At 38.7% G+C, this 19,988-nt stretch overlaps 1 protein-coding gene across 1 annotated transcript in view; it reads right to left on the minus strand.

Annotated features, from left to right (window-relative positions):
* Nucleotides 1-19,988, minus strand: part of RYR2 (ryanodine receptor 2) — a 682,530-nt gene that overhangs the window by 197,767 nt on the left and 464,775 nt on the right. The window contains exons 33-39 of the mRNA XM_070228795.1: nt 19,498-19,658; nt 17,526-17,685; nt 17,054-17,140; nt 13,540-13,766; nt 8,171-8,975; nt 5,731-5,931; nt 341-446 (exon numbers count right to left, since the gene is read on the minus strand). Coding sequence (XP_070084896.1) covers nt 341-446; nt 5,731-5,931; nt 8,171-8,975; nt 13,540-13,766; nt 17,054-17,140; nt 17,526-17,685; nt 19,498-19,658 — 1,747 coding nt within the window. The remainder of the gene's footprint in view (nt 1-340; nt 447-5,730; nt 5,932-8,170; nt 8,976-13,539; nt 13,767-17,053; nt 17,141-17,525; nt 17,686-19,497; nt 19,659-19,988) is intronic.

A 19,988-nucleotide genomic window follows, 5' to 3' on the forward strand; every position in this document is an offset into this window, starting at 1 on the left:
TTTAGAATAAATCAACTTAACACTCACTGCTCTGCCAAAAGCACCTGGTTACATAGTCCCATTCCCCTTCCATTCCCTGCCAGTGAGGGAAAGAGGGAAAAAAGAGAAAAAATTTCCGTCGTCTTCTGCTCAGTCTTACTGCCTTTCTGATCTCTCTACCCCTCATGACTTCCCACATGGGGTCAGTTAAACAATTCGCCATAATGAATATTCTTCTATGAACTCTTCATAGGCATCTTGTATATTTGTGAATCTATTTACACACATACTTACTTTTGTACCAGTATATGTATATGAAAAATACACATTTAATAAGCATTGGAAGTCAAGAGGACCTTACCACAGTGTGTCATCAAATCTTCATGAAAATCCAAGAGTTGGTCTCGGATTTCTTCAGGACATGGACATTCACTTTTGTCATCCTTAAAATTGAGAAGCATATTGATCTAAAAGTACAGAAAATCAAGAAAGAGGAAGAATATGAATAATAGAACAGTGAATTTGGGAATGACACACACAGCAAAGGAGAACATAAAAACCAAAGATGTTCAAAATCTGTTTTCGAGTTGCCCAACAGACGAAAAATCATTATCTATCACTCAGTCCAACAAATACCACAAAATAAATCAAACAATTCAAAGCTGAGAATGCTGAAAAATACTCATCTAATTTGCTTCCTCTTTCTCAATTCCACAATATATTAGACCCTTGTATACTTAGAGTTCTTAAATCAACTAAGATCTAAACGCTATTTTTAAAAAATATTTTTTTATGCTTCTCCTGGATTACCATTTTTTTCTATCTAATTTCTACACTTCATTGAATATTTTGTAGAATTCTTTTTGAGAAGGACACAGCAGCAAAGAAGGAGGAAAATCTAAATATAATTGAAAAGTAATATAATTGATAACTATGCTTTTGCTAACATTAATGATCCAACTAAATGAACTGCAAGAAACTTTCTTCCATTTGTTTTAGTTTTAGACACAATAGCATTCAATTTAATGAATGATGAAAAGAAAGGTCTGTTGCTGTTCTATAACTTTCCTTTAGGAAACAATTGTAAGTTTTCTTTTTAGAGTTTTTTATGTGAGTTTCTTGTTAAACTATTATTTTGAGATAACTGTATATTCATACACTATTGTAAGAAATAATACAGAGATCCTATGTACGCTTTACCCACTTTCCCCCACTGGTAACATCTCACAAAACAACAGTACAGTATCACAACCAGGATATTCACACTGATATAGTCATAATAGAAAACAATTCCATCACCTCAAGAATCCTTCCTGCTACCCTTTTATAACCATACCCACTTCCCTCCTACCTGCTCCTCATCCCTAATTCCTGTCAACCACTAATCTGTTCTGCATTTCTCTATTACTGTCATTTCAAGAATGTCATATAAATGGAATCATACAGCAGGCATGTATGTATTCCCATATGATCCTTTTGACATCTGCAGGGTCTGTAGTGATATCTCATTTCATTCCTGATATTGGTAATTTGTGTCTTCTCTCTGTTTTCCTTTGTCATTCTTTTTAGAGGTTTGTCAATTTTATTAATATTTTTAAATAACAAGTTTTGGGATTCATTGAGATTTTTCAATTGTTGTTCTGTTTTCAGTTTCATTGTCTCGGCTCTTTTATTATTAACGTCCTTCTGCTTGCTTTAGGTTTATTTTGCTCTTTTTCCAAATTCTTGTGATGGCAGCTTGGCAGCTTAGATTATTGATTTGTGTGCATTTCTCTTTTTAAATGTAAGTATTCAGTGTCATAAATTTCCCTCCCAGCACTGTGTTAGTTGTTTCCACAAATTTTGATATGTGATATTTTTATTTTCTTTCACTTCCCTGTATTTCTAAATTTCCCTTGAGACTTCCTTCTCATGGATTATTTAGAAGTGTGTTATTTAGTTTACTAGTGCTTGGAGATTTTCCTGTTATCTTTCTGTTATTTATTTCTAATTTGACTCCATTATGGTCAGAAAAAACATTCTGTATGAAAAAAATTCAATTCTTTTAAATTTGTTAAGGCTGTTTTATGGCCCAGAATATAGTCCATCTTTGCAAGTGTCCCATGGGTATTTTTAAAAAATGTGTATTCTTTTTTTGGGCGGAGTGTCCTACAAACATCCAAACATCCTGTTAGTTGGTGATAGTGCTGCATTCTCCGATATTTTTGCTGATTTTCTGTCTAGCTTTTCTATCAATTATTGAGAGAGGTGTGTTGAAGTCTCCGACTATAATTGTTTGTCTATTTCTCCTTTCAGTTCTGTCTATGTTGACTTCACATATTTTGTAGCTCTTTTGTTTACTGCATACACATTTGTCTTCTTGACGGACTGATCTTTTATCATAATGTAATGTTCCTGTCTCTGGTAATTTTCTTTGCTCTAATATAGTTACTCAATTTCATTTAATTAACTTTTTGTGATGTGTATCATTAATGTTCTTGTCTCTGGTAATTTTCCTTTCTCTGATATGTTACTCAATTTCTTTTAATTAACTTTTTGTGATGTATATTTTTTCATCCTTTTACTTTCAACCAATCTACATCATTATATTTGAAGAGAGTTTCTCATAGATAGCATATAATTAGGCCAAGTTTTTAAAATCCACTCTGCCAATCTGTCTTATAATTGGTATATTTAAATTATTTATATTCATTAATTTATTGATATTGTTATGACATCTGTCATTTTCCTTGTTTTCTGTTTGTTCTTTCTGACTTATTTTTTCCAACTTCTTGTGGGTTCCCTGAACTATTTTTAAGATCCCATTTTGAATTACTCACGGTATTTTTTAGTGTATCTTTTTGGATAGCTTTTATAGTATTTGCTCTGGTTATTACATTATATATACATAATTTATCACAATCTACTGGTATCAGCATTTTATCAGTTTGAGTGAAGTGTCAAAACTTTGTTTCCTTTTATGTCCCTTATTCTCTTCCCTTTAATATACATTGCCTTAAATATTTCCTATACTTACATTGAAAACACATCAGATGGTTTTATCATGTTTGCTTTGACCATCGGACATAATTTAGAACTCTCAAGAGGAGAAGGAAAATGCATTGTATTTACCCATATTTTAACATTTTGTCATTCTTTCTTCCTTCCTTAATTTCCGAATTTTCTTCTTTTGTCATTTTCTTTCTGTTTAAAGAACTTCCTTTAGGCATTCTTTCAGGGTAGGTCTGCTGCAGTCAAATTCTCATAGTTTTCCTTCATCTGAGAACATCTTGATTTCTCCGTCATTCCTGAAGGATACTTTCACTGCATATAGAATTCTCGGTTGACAGTTCTTTTCTTTGAGCACTTGAAAAATGTGTGCCAGTTCCTCATGGCCTCCATGTTTTCTTATGAAAAATCCACTGTCACTCAACTTGTTTTTCTCCTACAGGTGTCATTTCTTTCTCACTGCTTTCGAGACTTTTTTCTTTGCCTTTAGTTTTCAGAAGTTTGAATATGATAATGACTTGATTCAGATTTCTTTGGGTATCCTCTTTGGGTTATTACTCAGCTTCCTGAATTTCTTTCTTTATATCTTTTGCCAAATTTGAAAAGTTTTCAACCATTATTTTTTCAAGTATTTTTTCAGTTCACCCTCTTTCTTTTATCCATCTGGAAGTATGATGTCACAAATGTTAGATCTTTTTTTGTATTTGCACTGGTCTCTGAGGCTCTTTTTTTCTCCTAGTCTATTTTCTCTCTGTTTTTCATGCTGGGTAATTTCTATTATTCTCTCTTCAGTTCAATGGTTCTTTTCTCTGTCCCCTGAATTCTGCTGTTAAGTCCATCCATTGAGGGTTTTTCAACTTCAATTACTGTATTTTTCAGTTCTAAAATTTCCATTTGGTTCTTCTTTATATCTTCTATTTCTTTCTGAGACTTCCTTTTTCTTTTTTTTTTCCATTTTGAAGCAGTTTTATGATGGCTGCTTTAAAGGCTCTGTCAGATAATTTAACATCTTTGTCATCTCAGAGTTGGTATCTATTGATTGTCTTTTTTCATTCAAGTTTTTCATGATTCTTGGTATGACCAGTGATTTTTAATTGAAACCTGGACATTTTGGGTATTATGTTATGAGACTTAGGATCTTATTTAAACTTCTGACTTCTTCTGACACTATCTAGCAGGAGAAAGGCTTGGGGTACTTCGTTACTGCCAGGTGGGAGTAGAAGTCCACTTCCCTACCTGGCCTCCATGGACACTTGGAGGAGGAAGGAACCTTGTTCCTGCTGGACAGGGCTGGAAGATCCAGCTCCCTACTCGAGCTGGACTGAACAACCCTGGATGGAAAGGGTAAGAGCGCTTTGGTACTTCCCCTTCTTTGGCCTCTACTGACACTTTGGAAGGAGTAGGCCTTGCTTCTCTTCAGTGGGGATAAAGTCCCAACTCCCTCAGTCCCAGCTGAGGCACTTCAGTATAACCTGGTGAGAGTGGAAGACTAGGCTCCCCACTCAGCATTCACTGGTTGGGTTGGGGCACAGTTTTGACTGTGGTGTTTGGCTGGAGTAGGGCAGTTATTACCTAAAAGTTTTCTGTCTTGCTAGAGAGACAGACAGTTTTCCTGGTCCTTTGGCTAGATATAGAAGGCTTTTGTTGGGGCTTTTCTTGTCTATGCCCATTGGTGTTTCTGGGTTGCCGGCTTCTTTAGCTCCAAGTCTGGGATAGATGAGGCAAAAAGAAAACCCAGGGAACTCACCACTACATCGTTCCTGAGGTCCCAAGTTCTGTGGCCAGTCTCCTTTCTTCTCTCTATCTTTCAGTCTTCTTATGTTGTCTTTTATGTACTGTCCAGGGTTATAGTTGTACTTAGAAGGAAGAATAGGGAAAGGCACATGTACTCCATCTTTCCAGAAGCAGAAGTCTCCCAATAGTAGTTTAACAAATGGAGTTAATCTAGGAGAGCTTGGACTTGTTCTCTGCTCAATAAATGCTGTTTACGGCAATATACATAAATCCCTGTCCTTTCTCTCAAAGAAATTAAAATCTGATGATAAAAAATAAATTCTGAAATTAGTTCCTAAACACTTTCACTCAGAGGTATCTTGGATACAGAGGGAAAGGATAAGATATTGAAGATGAGATCTGTCAGCTATACCTTTTGACAACCATAGCTACATCTTGGTAATTTCCCACATCATGAGTCCCATCCTGAAGTAGATTCCAGAAAACTCACATCCCAAGACAAGCTCATTCTTTGGTTCAGGCATGTGCCTTTGGTTCTGCTCCACCCTAAAGAGACCTGAGTTTTGAGGTGAGCAACAAAGAGGAAAAATCAAAAACAGGTGATCAATCTTCCAGCAAGACTGGTGGCAGTGACATTTGGTTCTTCTAGGGAGGGACCAAATAGACAGTGTCTAGCATTGAGTCCTAGGAGTCAAGGGTTCCCATTAGCTGGGGTGGTGCCGTGTCAGCTAAAGAACACCCACCAGTGGTTGGATGTTGTTCCTATTTGCAGACCTCAGAATCCGGCACACTGGTCTCCGCAAAGAGTCTATGATACACCTGATACCTTTTAATAAGTCTCTTGTTTGTTCAAACTAAGCAAACAGATTCTTTTGGTGAAACTAAGCATTCTGACTAAATCAACTTGGCTAGTTTAAAGAGAACAGGAAAAAAATACACTTGTAACTTGTGATATAATCTTGTAATGCATGGATTTGAATGAACTCACACCCAAAGCAAAAAGGAAGAATTTTCATTTCGTTCTTGTACCTGTTCTTGAGGTGGTGATCTAAACTCCTTTGTTTTCCTGGCTGTGAGTGCTGCCGACATGTTTAAGGCTTGCATAACTTCATTATATCGGAAGCGTTGATTGTCTTGGAGCTTAGCTACAAAGTCATCTGAAAAGGCCACAATGGCTTCTATCCGGTGTCGGACCTGGCAGTCACAAAGGTACTGAAGCAGCAGGCACATCTAATAAGACAATAAAAAGGTATCAAATTTAATTTTCTAGTCTTTAAATAGTTAATGTATAGCACATCAAAATCTGTGACAGACAGGCTTGGTTGCCAACTCCTCTCCCGTATGAACAGAATCCTGATTTTGTGTAGGCAGCAATGTGCTTGGCCGCAGGGGACGAAACCTAATTAGTCTAAGCCAAAATGGCAAATACATGTCCCTTAGCTGGTCACACTGTCCAGCCTCCTTTGCAGCTACAGGTGCCATGGCCAATGGGATATATACGGAGAAGTTTGCCAGGGGTCTTGTGGGAAAGATTTTCCATCACTAGCAACAGACTAGAACACCCTCTTTACAACATGAGCGTAACTGGTAATGACACGATCATTGGAGGAAGAGTGAGGTAACACACCTTAGGATGAAAATCAAAGACTGAAGATCACAGAAGAATATTAAGATCTGAGTTCCTGATGACCTCATTGAGCTACCATATCAATTCTAGATCTGTCTACCTCCAGATATTGCATGTAAGTTCATTATAAGTGGTTTTACTCCTTATTCATTTAGTGGTTAGCAGGGTATTCTCTTACTGGAAGTCAAAAGGATTTTTAACTGATACAATATGTCGATAGAAACATGCCTACAAGAGAACGCTCTGCCCAAGTTTAGGAAAACATTTCAATACACATAATACCAATTGTGATATAAATGGGCAGCAATGTTAAAGAGAACTTTAAAACCCTGTATGCCACCATCTACAAGATAGCCATTTCTGTCAATGCCAGCTCTGAAGGAGCCCAGGATCCATCGGCCCTCTTCATCTCCTCCACCCTACCCCGATATAAGCACAGTCCCCTTGGGTCTGGACCAGCGTGACAGTCTCCTGACTAAGTGGGTTCTGGACCCCTCTCCCTTTCCTCCCTTATCTGTTGTCCTCTCAGGAGGAAAAAGATCTACATTAAGATTTTTAGAATAAAATTCTCCTGCTAAAATTCTTCAATGGTTTTAACTGAACTTAGAATAAAATTAAAAGTCCATCATATAGCTGGTTCTAGAAAACAGCTAGGTTCTGTATGAACTGCCTTCTGTCTATCTTGCCCTCTCTCTCTAGCCCATTAAGCTACAGCCACAGTGGTCTTTTCCTGCCTCAAAGTCTCTGCCGTGCTACATGCTCTGTGTGAAAAGCTCCTAGAACACTCTTCCTACTCCTTCTTCGTGCTTACTGAACTCCAGCTCATCAGTCTGGCCGCAGCTTGAAAGTCACCCTCTCAGAGAGGCCTTCCCTCACATTTCTCACAGTAATCCAGTGAAATTTCTTTCTTCTAGTAATCCATCCTTTTCCTTTAGATCATTTAATGCAATTAGCAACAAAATATTTTAAAATAAATGCATAAATAAGTGGATATTTCTCCCAGAGACTACAAGCTTCTGGAAGGCAGGGCCCACACCTGTTTCTTTCACCTGGTACCAAGTGCCTGGCTCAGAGGAAGACCTCAGTCAATACTGACTGAGGAATGAAGGGCAAAAAAGCATGTCAATGATGCAAACATCAAATTGATTCTAATGAACCAAAGAAGTGTTAAGAAAGGATCCTTGAGACACCTTCATGAGCACAAAGACAGGCAATATCTTTGATTCCTTAGAAACATACAATCAGGAAGTAAACTCAGACCTACTGGTGAACAGGTGTTCTAAGGCTGGCAAGAATGGAGGTAGGAATAGAAAAGGCATACGGAATGTCATGTATTTCAGGCATTCCAACAAAATGTCAGTGAAATACATCTGCAGAAACAAGAGGAGAGATCCAAGGAAATGGCTAATAAATAGGAGGGAGAAGACGAGTTGGCAGGACAAAAGCCCATCTCCTCTGCTCCTTTCAGATAGACACACACACATACACACACATACACACACACAAACAGCGACATGCCACACTTACAGATGTGTGTGACAGACAGATGTGTTTGACCAAGGAAACCACCTTGACAAAGATACTAAATTTATCTTTTATTAATTCTTTTCGATTAACTCAATTGGAAAATTCATTAATTCCATTTCAAATGCAAGAAAATTAGACTGGCACATCCCAAAACACAACAGGAAATTAGTTAGTTTTAGGAAGAATACCATTATACAGGAACACTAACAAATACACACACAAACATACACGCACACAGAAAAAGAGACAAAGGCAAATTTCAATACCTTAATACTTAGCGACTCTGAAATTCACTACAATCTTTTTTCTGATTACCTGCAACTTAACTGGCTCGGGCAGCTTCATTTGGAGGAGACCTTCCTTAGGCCTCTCACCCTCTTTGGCTTCTTCATCACCAGCTCCTTCCAGCTTTGAGTCTTCTGCACAGGGCTCTTTCTCGAGCGCCTCACTCTCCTCCTCTGGAGAGGCAGCTTCCTTGAACACACTGGGCTCAATCAACTGTAAAATGTGTTTCAAGTCCTCATTGTGGAAGATCCCCATGATGAGCAGGGTATAGAAAAGCTTGATGAGAGGTACGAAGAGGAATTCAGTGGTCCCCCCAACTGGGTCCCGGGCATGAAGACTGCCCTGTTTAACAGCTTCTGTCAGCATCTGTATGGTTTTGGCCTTTAGGATGTCCAGCGGGAACTCTGGACTGTACTGGTAACAGTCATTATTAATGCTTACAAAACTTGGGGAAGAAAATTGCATCCGTGGCCTGAGGGAGGTGCTGAGGCCAATCCCGGGGAGGCCATGCTTTTTGTTCTCATCAGGGAAAAGGGTGATGCTCTTAGTCTCCTCTGTCATGGGCACGATGAACTCACTGTTCATCATGAGCCTGGCAGTGGCATAGGAGCTAAGGTGGATGTCAATCAGCAGGTCATAGTAGCCGGCACGCAGCAAACCGGGCATGTACTTGTTCTCGATGGCGTAGAGGAGCTGAGGTTCATCCACGTGGCTGCACAGGGCGTGGGCCACCCGGTGGTTCCCAAGAGCACAGACAGCAGAGTAGAGCCGGAGGGTGTGATAGTGGAATTTCAGCAGCTCTTCCTGCTCCGTCAATTCTAATATGTCAACAGATCTGTGGGAGAGAGCAGGACAGCGGTAGCAAGGTTAAGCACGGAACTGTTAAAACAATTCAGAATTAGAGAAGAAATCCATGTAACTCATAGATTTCAAAAAGTTATAGAAACAGACAGTGTCTTTTTTTTAAGTTTTCTATGACATGTTTAATGGTAGCATAGGTTTTGTTTTTTTTTTTAACCAGTTCTAGATGTTTTACAAGTTTTCTTCCACATAGAATTTTGTGTTGAGAATTTCCAACCACTAGCGCTTGGACTTCCTTCATCTTCCACCATTCGGAGATTCTGGGCACCTCTTTTAGATATTTGAGTCTCAACCTGAACATGGGGGCTCCCCTCCTTTCAACATTTGAGTACCCTGGAGAATCGTGAATCTCCTTTCCCAACTCAGCTAACTAGGTTCAAGAAGCCAGAAAACTTTGCCTTAGGCTATACTGCCCTTGTCTCTGACCTGGGATTAGCTATTAGCTTAACCCATCAGAGGTGGGTGACCAGAACTAATTCCTCTGACATAATTTACCTTCTGATACATCCCTCACAGACCAAATACATGCCAGTGCCGCTCTGGTTTCCACCAGGTACGTGCAGCTCATAAAACAAACACTATCAGAGACAATTTCACTTAAGAAAGTTTCTACTGAGAATCTGAATTTACACCGGGCTCTTAATTCAGGTCATTTTGCTTCTACCACATATCATGCCCTTTCAAAGAATAAAACCTTAAAAATGTGGCCTACTATGCCTAACGTATAGTCATTCCTTGTAGAAGAGTCAATTTTAAGAACACATAATTCCTGTAGATGTGCTAATTTTTCTAAAACTATTTAAATTATATGGATTGTTCATGGGTGATAGTGTAGCATTAAAAGTAGAAATGTGATATATCCATAATCAAGGGAATCACTCACTCATCTAGAAAGTTGTCCTTGGTGAGACTATAATATAAGCTCATCAGAACGGAGGTTATTATGTTTTGTTTATTGATATTCATCTAGCACCTAGCATAATACACAACAGGTGCTAAATAATTGTTTGTGATCATTTGTGGCTCAGCTTTGTCAGTATCCTTAGGTAGAGCATCCTCCTGTCCATGTCTATCCACTATATCTAAGCTTTCTAACGCACAGGCATTCTATCAAAAGCTACTGTAGCTTGACGGTGCAGAATTATTCCAGATTCTACCTCCCGACACAAAATCAGAAGCTTCATACATTACAAACTAAAAGCAAATGATTATCCACCCCATGTACCACCTAGACTTCCGGGAAACTGCAAAACTGCTGGGCCCAGTTGCTAGCACCAATTCACGGAAAGGTAGAATTAAGAAATGCCCCTCTCTCCAAGTGTAGTGGACAATGATTCCTGGTCCCAGCTGGGCTCTTCAATCTCCCAAGAAGACTATTACCTCACCCCTCTGCCCGGCTGATGGTCAAAATATGCAAACCTGTTCATTTTAGCAACACAGACTATCTGTACTCTAGGTTCTTACTGAAGAACACAACTTAGCCTACAGTCTAATCATTCTCAAACTGTCAGTTTCTAGAAACAACATATAAAGACTCTACAGTCTGCATTGTTGCTGCCACTGCTGTAGATTATATTGTTGTCAGTAAATATTCTCCTTCCTTCTTCCCTGCAGCTGGAGTAATCTTATCTGCTCTCCTTACTTTGGGCTTGACTATATAACTTGCTTTGGCCAATAAGATGCAGGTGGACACAACGTCTGCCACAAGCAAAAAGAAACTCTTAGAGGCCTGAAAGTGTGTGTTAGCCCTCCTGTACATCCATTGTTGGCCATGGAAATTATATGTCCCAGATCAGGGCTGCCCCATTAGGCTGGGTCTGAGGGTAAGAAGGCACATGGGCCACACCCACAGTCCCTCCCCAGACTGGAGCAGAGCTGCAGTGGACCCACTACCTCATGTAACATGAGCAAGAAATACATGTTTGTCTGTAAGCCACTGAGATTTTTGGGTTGTTATTGCAATAATAGCTAAAACAACTCCTTAGACTCTAACAGTCGTCGGTGGAGAAATTTCTTTCATAATTCCATATAATTCTTTTATTCATCAAACATTATGAAGTATCTATTATGTATTAAGCACTGCGCACTGGTGTTATGATGGTGAACAATACAGACACGATTCCAGCCCTATGGGAGCTTACTGTCTAGTTGAGGCAGGAAATCCTCCTCCAAAATAAGTAAATTAAATTAGGAACTGTGATATGTGTCATGAAGAAAACAGGGGATTGACGTATATCTACTACCACCCCTAATTTTAAAGTATTAATTATTTGACATGTTATTGGGGCACGAGAAAAAGATTCTACTCAACCACTAGTTGGTACTTCCCTTTTGAAATCTGAATTTTGAAACTCTTCAGATTTTTCTTTGGCTTCTAGGAGGCATGAAACCAATGTAGAACTTGTCTTTACCAACCACACAGAATGGTGTGGTATGAATGACTGTGTACCAGTCTTACATGTAAATTTATCACAGGTAATTAATATAAATTACAAATTACTAGGCAGGAAAGTATGGTGAATTTCTGATTTATGGCATGCCAACATAATAAATTACAATCTTAAAATTCTTTGCTTAGTAGAGAGACAATATTTTCTCTCACAAAAATTCCTTACCAAATGTTATGCTTCTTCTGGTTGTTGAGCAATTTTTTTCTTCTTCTTTTTTGGTGAGGAAGATTAGCCCTGAGCTAACATCTGTTGCCAATCTTCCTCTTTTTGCTTGAGGAAGATTGTTGCTGAGCTAACATTGTGGCAATCCTCCTCTATTTTGAAAATGGGATGCTGCCACAGCCTGGCTTGACGAGTGGTGCACAGGTCCATGCGTAAGATCCGAACCTGGGAACCCTGGGCCACTGAAGCAGAGCATGCAGATTCAACAACTACGCCACTGGGCTGGCCCATGAACAATTTTTTTTTTAAACATCATCAGATGTAAAATTCAAAATAAACCTTTTCTCATGTAAAATAAGAAGTATAAAATTAAAACAAAATCTAATTACCTAAGAGTACATTATGAATATCTTTCAAATGATTTCACTTAAAAATATGTAAATAAATATTTAATGCATGAAAAAGTTCACCTGGCCAGATTAATTTTTCTTTGGATTTCTTTTGTTTTAAAATCTCTTTCTTGAGACATAATTTACATACTAAACAATTTACCTATTTAAAACATATAATTCATTGGTTTTAGTATATTAATGGAGTTGTGCAACCAGAACTAAAACCTAAGATTAGAACATTTTCATCACTCTAAAAGTTTAGGACATTTTCATCACCCCCTCAACCGAAAGTAACCACTAATCTACACTTTTTCTTTTAACGATGTGGCTATTATGGACTTTTCATGTAAATGGAATCCTACAATATTAACTACTTAAAAACTTAGTATAATGTTTTTAGGTTCATCCACTTTGTAAGATGTATCAGTACTTCATTCCTTTTTATTGCCAAATAATACACTATGGATACACCACATTTTATTTGTCCATGAATCAGTTGGTGGGCATCTGGGTTGTTCCCACTTGTTGGCTACGATGAGTAATGCCGCTATGAACATTCGTGTACAAGTTTTTGTGTGGTCATGCTTTCATTTCTCTTGGGTACATTCCTAGGAGTGGAATTGATGAGCTGGATGGTAACTCTGTATTTAACTTTCTGAGGAACTGAAAAACTGTTTTACAAAGCACACAGTAAATCACAAAGGTATTAACATAAAAGAAAAATACCAAGCATGTCTAATATATAAAAAGGGACATAGCTCCTACAACCATTTTAGGATTAACGACTTAAAATACAAGAAGGACAACAAACGTGTTTGTCTTTGCATTGTTTCTGTGAAATGTCTTCACTCAGTTTGTCACTTAACTTTTTAATGATATTTGGAGAGAAAGTCTTGGTTACAAACCTAGAAACTTAGCTTCTTATTGATAATGAGCCTGCTAAAATGAATTCCCTGCAATTGACTATAATACGGAAAAACTGAAAATCATAAAATAAGGGACCTTTGAATATTTATTGCCCTTTATATTATTAGTAATACTGCCTAGAATGCATATAAATTTGTTTTCAAAGCCCTCAGCATATCTTCACTATAATTTTCTTTCATTAATGTCTCTTAGTCTTCAGTTTCTCACATCTGTCAGATGAAGGGTTGAACTAAGGGATTTCTATGATTCTGTCTCTATCTTACAATTCTTTGACACTGTATTACTCTGCTAAGTTGTAAGTCAGATTGCAGTTGTACTTGTTGGAATTTTTACTTGCTGTTGGCATCACAAGAAAAACAAGATCAAGAAAAGAAACTATACACCAACATATCTCCTCTTCAAATGCAGTATAATAAGTTTGTTTCAGTAACAAAGTAGTTGAGAAACAGATTTAAACTTGGACTATGCAAAATCATGTCTCCATGGCCACAAGAAATTAGATATTCTTTAAACCTCATTTGGTTTCCCCAGCACCACCCCTGAACCCCTGTGCAGCAGTCTAACTTGAAGAGCCCCAATGTGACAGTGAGGGACATGTAGGGCTGACCTGTTCTCCTCCGGGATATGAAGAGACATGAACTGCAGAGGATCCATGCACTGCACCAGCCAGCCTTGGCGTTCACTGATTCGAGAGACATCTACCTTCAGAAACTGGTTGGGCATTCTGCTCCACAGGACGTGTGACAGAAACTGCACATGGAGCCGCGGCGGGCACTGCGGCACGGGGTTCTTGTGTTCACTCTTGAATAGTCCCGCAGAGAGAGGCATCACATTCTAGGGGATGGGAAAGCAGAAAATGACTTCATTTATAACACTCCTTAGGGTTAATAATGACTAGAATTCTGCATAGGAAAGAGAAAATGGAAGTAAGATAGACTACAAGTCGAGCAAAGGCAATACAAGAAATAACCGAGATTAAGCTGAAGCGCTCCTGAAAGGAAGAGCAGAGAAAATATTCTGAGGGAAAACAACTAAAACCTCAGGGCAGGCAAACAGGTTTGGGGATGTTTCTTTCCCATACACTCTGTGGCACACTCAGAATGCAAGGGTAACTAAGCATAACCCTAGAGTCTTCCTATTTCTTTACCAAAGTGGCCCTCAGGGAAACCTGGCAAGTCTTCAGCTGCCTCCAGTGTCAAACTTCCTGAAGGAGAAGTCATACCCCTTGCCGCTCTCTCTCTCTCTCTCTCTCCCATGGTCCATCCTTTGTCACCCACCTCACCCCTAAACCACTCTCTCACTCATCATCAGGTTTATTAGGTTTTAGTAACCAGCAGTATACCAGAGACAGCTCAACAGATAAACTTGACTATCAAACAAGAAAATGGAATTAATCAGGCATTAACTAACACAATTCATTTCTCTTCCACCTTCCCCCACCTCCAATATGTACCTTCGGCCATCCTAATTCCTTCCTAATTCAATTCCAATAACAGGGAAAGAGAAGTTTCCACTTCGCCAAAGCTTATTCATCCCCTTATGGTCAGGATACCACCTTTGCCTGCCTCTTCTGGACCACATAAAAATGACTGTCTCATCTTTCTCATTACCTTCAGTCTCTCCCCCTCCACTAGAACCTTCTCTACTGCATTCTTTAAACTGCCTCATCCTCAAGCTACTATCTGATTCTCTTCTGCTAAAGGAGGGGTGGGGGGAAGCCAGGCACTGAGACTATATCAGTGAACTAAACAGACAAAATACCTGCCCTCATACAGCTTCCATTTTTTTATTAGAGACATAAAATAAAATCAGTGAGTAAATTACATAGCATATTAGAAAACAGATCATAGGAAAAAAATAAACCAGGACGGGAGAACGGGAATGCAGGACAGCAATAATAAATAATAAGTAGGGTGGTCAGACTGGGTGTGGCTGAGAAGATGACAAGGAGAAGAACTGTGGATGTGCAGGAGAAGAAATTTCCATGCAGAGGGGATGTCAATGTAAAGAACGTGAGGAGGAAGTTTGCCTGGCAAGTTTGAGGAAGAGCTGGAGGCCAGTGTGGCTGGAGTAGAGGGAGAGAGGGAGGGGAGAGCAGCAGGAGATGAAATCAGAGAGGTAATGGGACATCAGATCATTTAGGACTTCAGAACCATTATGAGACCTCTGATTTTTACTCTCAGCAAAACAGAGTTTCGAGCAGCGGAAGGGCATGACCTGATTTATATTTTAAAGTAATGACAGTCTCTCAGATTGTTGTACAACAAACAGATGGGCAAGGATAAACGAAGGCAAACTGCATTAGGAGGGTCCTGGAGTAACCCAGAGGGGAAATGATGGCGATGGAGACCAGTGCGGTGATCAGCAGGAGTGAGGGCGAGAGAAGGCAGCAGGTGGAGGACGTGCTGGGGGATGACACTGGGATGTGCGGCGTAAGGAAGGGAAGTCAAGGGTGACTCCAAGGTTTTGGGCCTGAGCAACTGGATTTCTTATTAAGTGACATGTGGCAAGCTGTAGATAAGGCAGGTTAGGAGAAGGGGTTAGTGATGGTCAGCAGTCCAGTTTTGGACATATTCAACTTGTGATATCTATAAAACATCCAAATGGAAACGTCAAATAGACCAATATATGAGTCAGGATTCTGAGAAACCACCACTTTTTTGTCAAGTTTTATTTTTTAAAAAATCATTTAAACTTGCTGTCTCCTTTCTCTCACTTTCAATCTTGAATTCACTGTAATATGGCTTTTTCCATCATTTTGCTGAAACTCTTCTGGCAAGGTCACTAAAGTCCTCCTAATTAACAAAAGACATGGATTCTTTTAGTCCATATTGTATTGGCCTTTCTGTGGCAGCTGAGAATATCATTTTATAAAGGCAGAAACTGAGCTCACATGGTTTAAGGAACTCATCCAAGATCACAGAATGAGTGCAATAAAACCGTCTACCATATTCACCCTGATGTTCGCCTGGCATCTCAATTTTTACAACTTCAAAATTCAATTCAATTCCTTTTCCTGAATTTCATAAGTTCATCTGCTTGTTGTTGTTAGCATTCCCCAGTTGTCCAAACTAAAAGATTTAAATTAATCCTTGATTCTCCATTCTCCTTGAGTACCTGAAGCCACTTCATCAACAAATCCTATTAATTCAAATCACTGTCAAATTCTATTGGTTTCTGTTCTAAAAGATCTTATCATTTACCACTCTCTCTCCATGACAACTTTCATAGCCCTCCTCCTCCTCTCCCATGAAGACAGTATAAAATCATTGATACCTAATTGTTACAGCCTACACTCATTCTTGTGAGAACAGACATTTCTCCACATTACCACCTCCACATTAATATCAATGTATTTTTCCAAAAAAGTTTTGGTTATGCTCAGTCCTCTGTTTCACATTTCCAATGGATTGTCACTGTCTCTGTAATAGGTGCCAACTTCTTAGCATGGCGTTCAAGGTCTTTTCAACTTGGACTTGAGCTACCTTCTATCCATATTAATCTCCAGCCACATGCTGGAAGGCATCCTTTGTTACAATCATACTGAATTCCCAAAGCTTCAGCACTTTTCCTCTTATGTATTTTTGCTTTCTCTCACCCTCTGTCTAGAATGCCCTCTCCTAGTAAATGTACTCTGAGATCTCCTATTCAACAGTTAAGAATCAACCTAAATGTCACCTCTTCTTTTAGCTTTACCTGATCCACCCCATCCAACTTAGTCCTTCTTCCATTTGTGTTTCCAGAGTACTCCACACATGCCACTTTTCTAGCACTTATCATAAAGTAGCATAATTTCAGATCCTTAATCTCATTCATTAGCTCTCCTGTGAGTTCAATGATTACTAAGCTGCATGAAATTTGGCATTTTTGTTCTGTGTGTGCCTAATTTTACTGAATAATATGTTTATGATAACCAAAGAGAAACTCTTTCTAATTAATTATGTCAACCTAGCAACCTGAAAGAGATACAGAACTTTCAAACATGGCTACCTTTATTTTAAAGAAGAAAGCTATGATTAATATCAGTACTAATAAAATACTGAATTCATTTAAGAATAAGTAAATAGTATTCCCTAACAGAAAATAACCCAAATATAATACCAGGAATGAATCTTTCTTACCTTTATTCTTCCCAACTCAAACTGAAAAACATTGGGACTTGTAGCTTGTGCAAAAACTGCAGGAAATAATTTTGTACTCGGCTCCACCTTAAACAAACAAATGAATTTAACAATATTAATAAAGGAAGGAACACAAAGGAAAACTATTTTCTTCATAACAACTAAGGAACACTTTCACGGGAGGAAAATGGAGACTTTTCCTTTGTCTCATACAGATATCCTCTTTCAATAATTATTTGGGGTATCTCATTTCATTACTACATGAACAATTTTGGACAAATGCACTGTTTACTCTGAAGGATGTATGGCACTGTTATTATTCAAACAGGAGTAAAAATATATAATTAACATTTCTGTTTTCAGTTTCTTCTAATTTCTCATTTATTTTTTGATCTTAGAAAATGTGTTTTCCTCTAAAGAAGGGAAAAAGGTTTTCCTCCCTAGAATCACGACACCATCACTGACCACGCACCTGATAGTATGTGCTCAGTTCCTTGCCATTGGCCGTGAATGTGAGCAGCCCGCTGGCGGCGTCCACCACGCAGCCGATCTCCAGTCCATTATTATTGCGTCCTTGCCCGGGGCTCATGCTCTCGCCCGCACACACCATGTAGCAGTTGCTGCGCTTGATGCTGAATGTCAAAACAACATTTTTATCTATGTACAACCACAGATCTAATAGAAAGCATGTAAATCTTGCAAACTAAACCTAAATTATGCTGCGCAAGCAACAAGCTCATGCTGTAATGGGAGAGGTGCACAATGGGCCCGATTCTGTGATTCTGAGCAAAAACTCCATTGACTTTGGTGGACATTCTGAATCAGGTCTTACATGTCTCTAAATTTCACACCTAATGGAGACAGGTCAGCAAATTGGAACTCAGTAAGAACTGACCTCACCTTCCCTCCAAAAACTCAAACCAAACTGGACCTTTCTCTGAGGTTCAAAAAAGTTTAACTATTTACTAATCATCTAAATTTGTAATTTTCATTCTCATAGGTTTTTTTTTAACCCCTTGTCCTGAGATAAGAACCATTTATTTCCAAACACTATCAAAGTCCTTAGGCAAATTCTACATGAACCATCAGTTATTCAATGTATTTTAAATTTGACTAAAATGATACCCCTTTACGGATAATTCCAGGTGATCTGTTAGGAGAGACAGACGTAGTAGAATATGCACAAAATTAGCGATGCTAACAACAAACACCGCCTGAGTTTCACCCTTACCAAAACCTTTACCAGAGATGGTAATAAACTAAGAGATTTGAGCTTCACCTCCTTCCCCTTCTCTACCACTATATAGCCAACATGTTAATGAGACAAGGAAAAAAGGCCAAAGGCAGGCAAGTAGAAAGAAAAGAACAAGACGGCGGAGATGAAGTCAGTTTCTGAATAATTCAAAGTTGCTGTGTTTCTTTGCACGGCTTACATAAGATTCAACAATCTTTCCCTGGCTTCTATTTCCTATACCAAAATCATCTATCAGCTACCTCATCCTTATACTGAGTTATTTCCTTATATTGTTGCCATCTCTGAAAATCAAATTGTCCCCCAAGAACACTCTTGGGGACATGTAGTTTGGGGCCACCCTACTGATGTCAAGTGCTCTTCACTGGAGATTTCTACTAGCCCACTGTCTCAAGTGCTAAGTTCATTGCGTTTCAAGTGCTAAAACCTGAAGGCAGGAGAGTGAGCTTCCAGTCACCAAAAATGATGGTGCAGGTATAAAAGAAAAGCAACCTAATGGAAGACCCTTTCTATGAGACCTGTCACAGCAGATCAGAGAGGATGCATGGGCACAAAAGGTGGATGGAAATGGTCAGATCTTCTCTTGTCTTATTCTGCAAGGAAGATAGCCTTCTTCACTTTTTTGAAGGTTTGGTTTGAGTTTGGTTTGTTTTACAAATGGAAAAGAGGATGGCACAGAAAGTATAACTGACTTACCAAAAGCCACACAGCAAGTCAATGGCAAAGCTGAGGAAAGAACCCACTACTCCTCAGTCTGAGTTCAAATGTGTCCCCCTGGTCTAAACTACTAGCCCACGTTGTCTTCACATTGTTCTCCCCACCAGATAACCAGTTCCCAAGATACACATCACACCGTATGCTAAATGCCTCACATTCACCCATCTCCAAACCCTAAAACAACGGTTAAGGTTTGGTAACCCAAGTTGTTCATCAGATACAATGTCAACTGAAGGAATATGTGATTATCAGCCCAAAACGATGCACTACTCTTTATAACGTTTTTCATTTTTAATATATTCAGATTCTTTACTGGATTGTATGAGTAACCAAAAGGACACTGACATTAATGGTTTGATTATATTGTTCTTACAAGTAAAATATAATCATGTGCATGAAATCCAAGAAAAAAATGCCTAGGTTTACCAAAATTTTTATCAGATGTTTTTTACATAAAAAACTGAGGAAAACCCACCTCTCATGCACTTTTCCTTTTTCATCTCCTAGCGTAACGGTCACTGTCCGAACTCTGTCCAAGTCAAAGCCTGTATCATATTGATGGAAATCGGACGTAATCCAGCCCACCCAGACGTTAGCAGGTTCTTGTCCAGGAAAGATTCTCACTGAGTAATAGTACTGTCAAGATAGCAACACCAGGTATTGGCAAAGTAAAAAGAAACAAAACTTTGATTTGCAATGCCTTTGAATTGCCTAGGAATATATGTCCTTGCTTAAAACCATTTGGCCTAATTAAAATGTTGTAGGCTCAAAGAACTGACCCTGCAAAATAAGAAAAGTCTTAAAACAGAGATCCTGAATTAAATCAGAAATAATGGGAAAAAGAGAAAAGACTAGGTGAGAAAACATGCTAAGTGATTTGAGGCTTTTATACTCCCAAGTATGTATGTAGTATGTATACATGTAACATACATACGATATGCATGGGTCCATATACAGCATCAATCC

The sequence above is a fragment of the Equus caballus genome, chromosome 1 (assembly GCF_041296265.1).
Source record: "Equus caballus isolate H_3958 breed thoroughbred chromosome 1, TB-T2T, whole genome shotgun sequence".
NCBI lineage: Eukaryota > Metazoa > Chordata > Mammalia > Perissodactyla > Equidae > Equus > Equus caballus.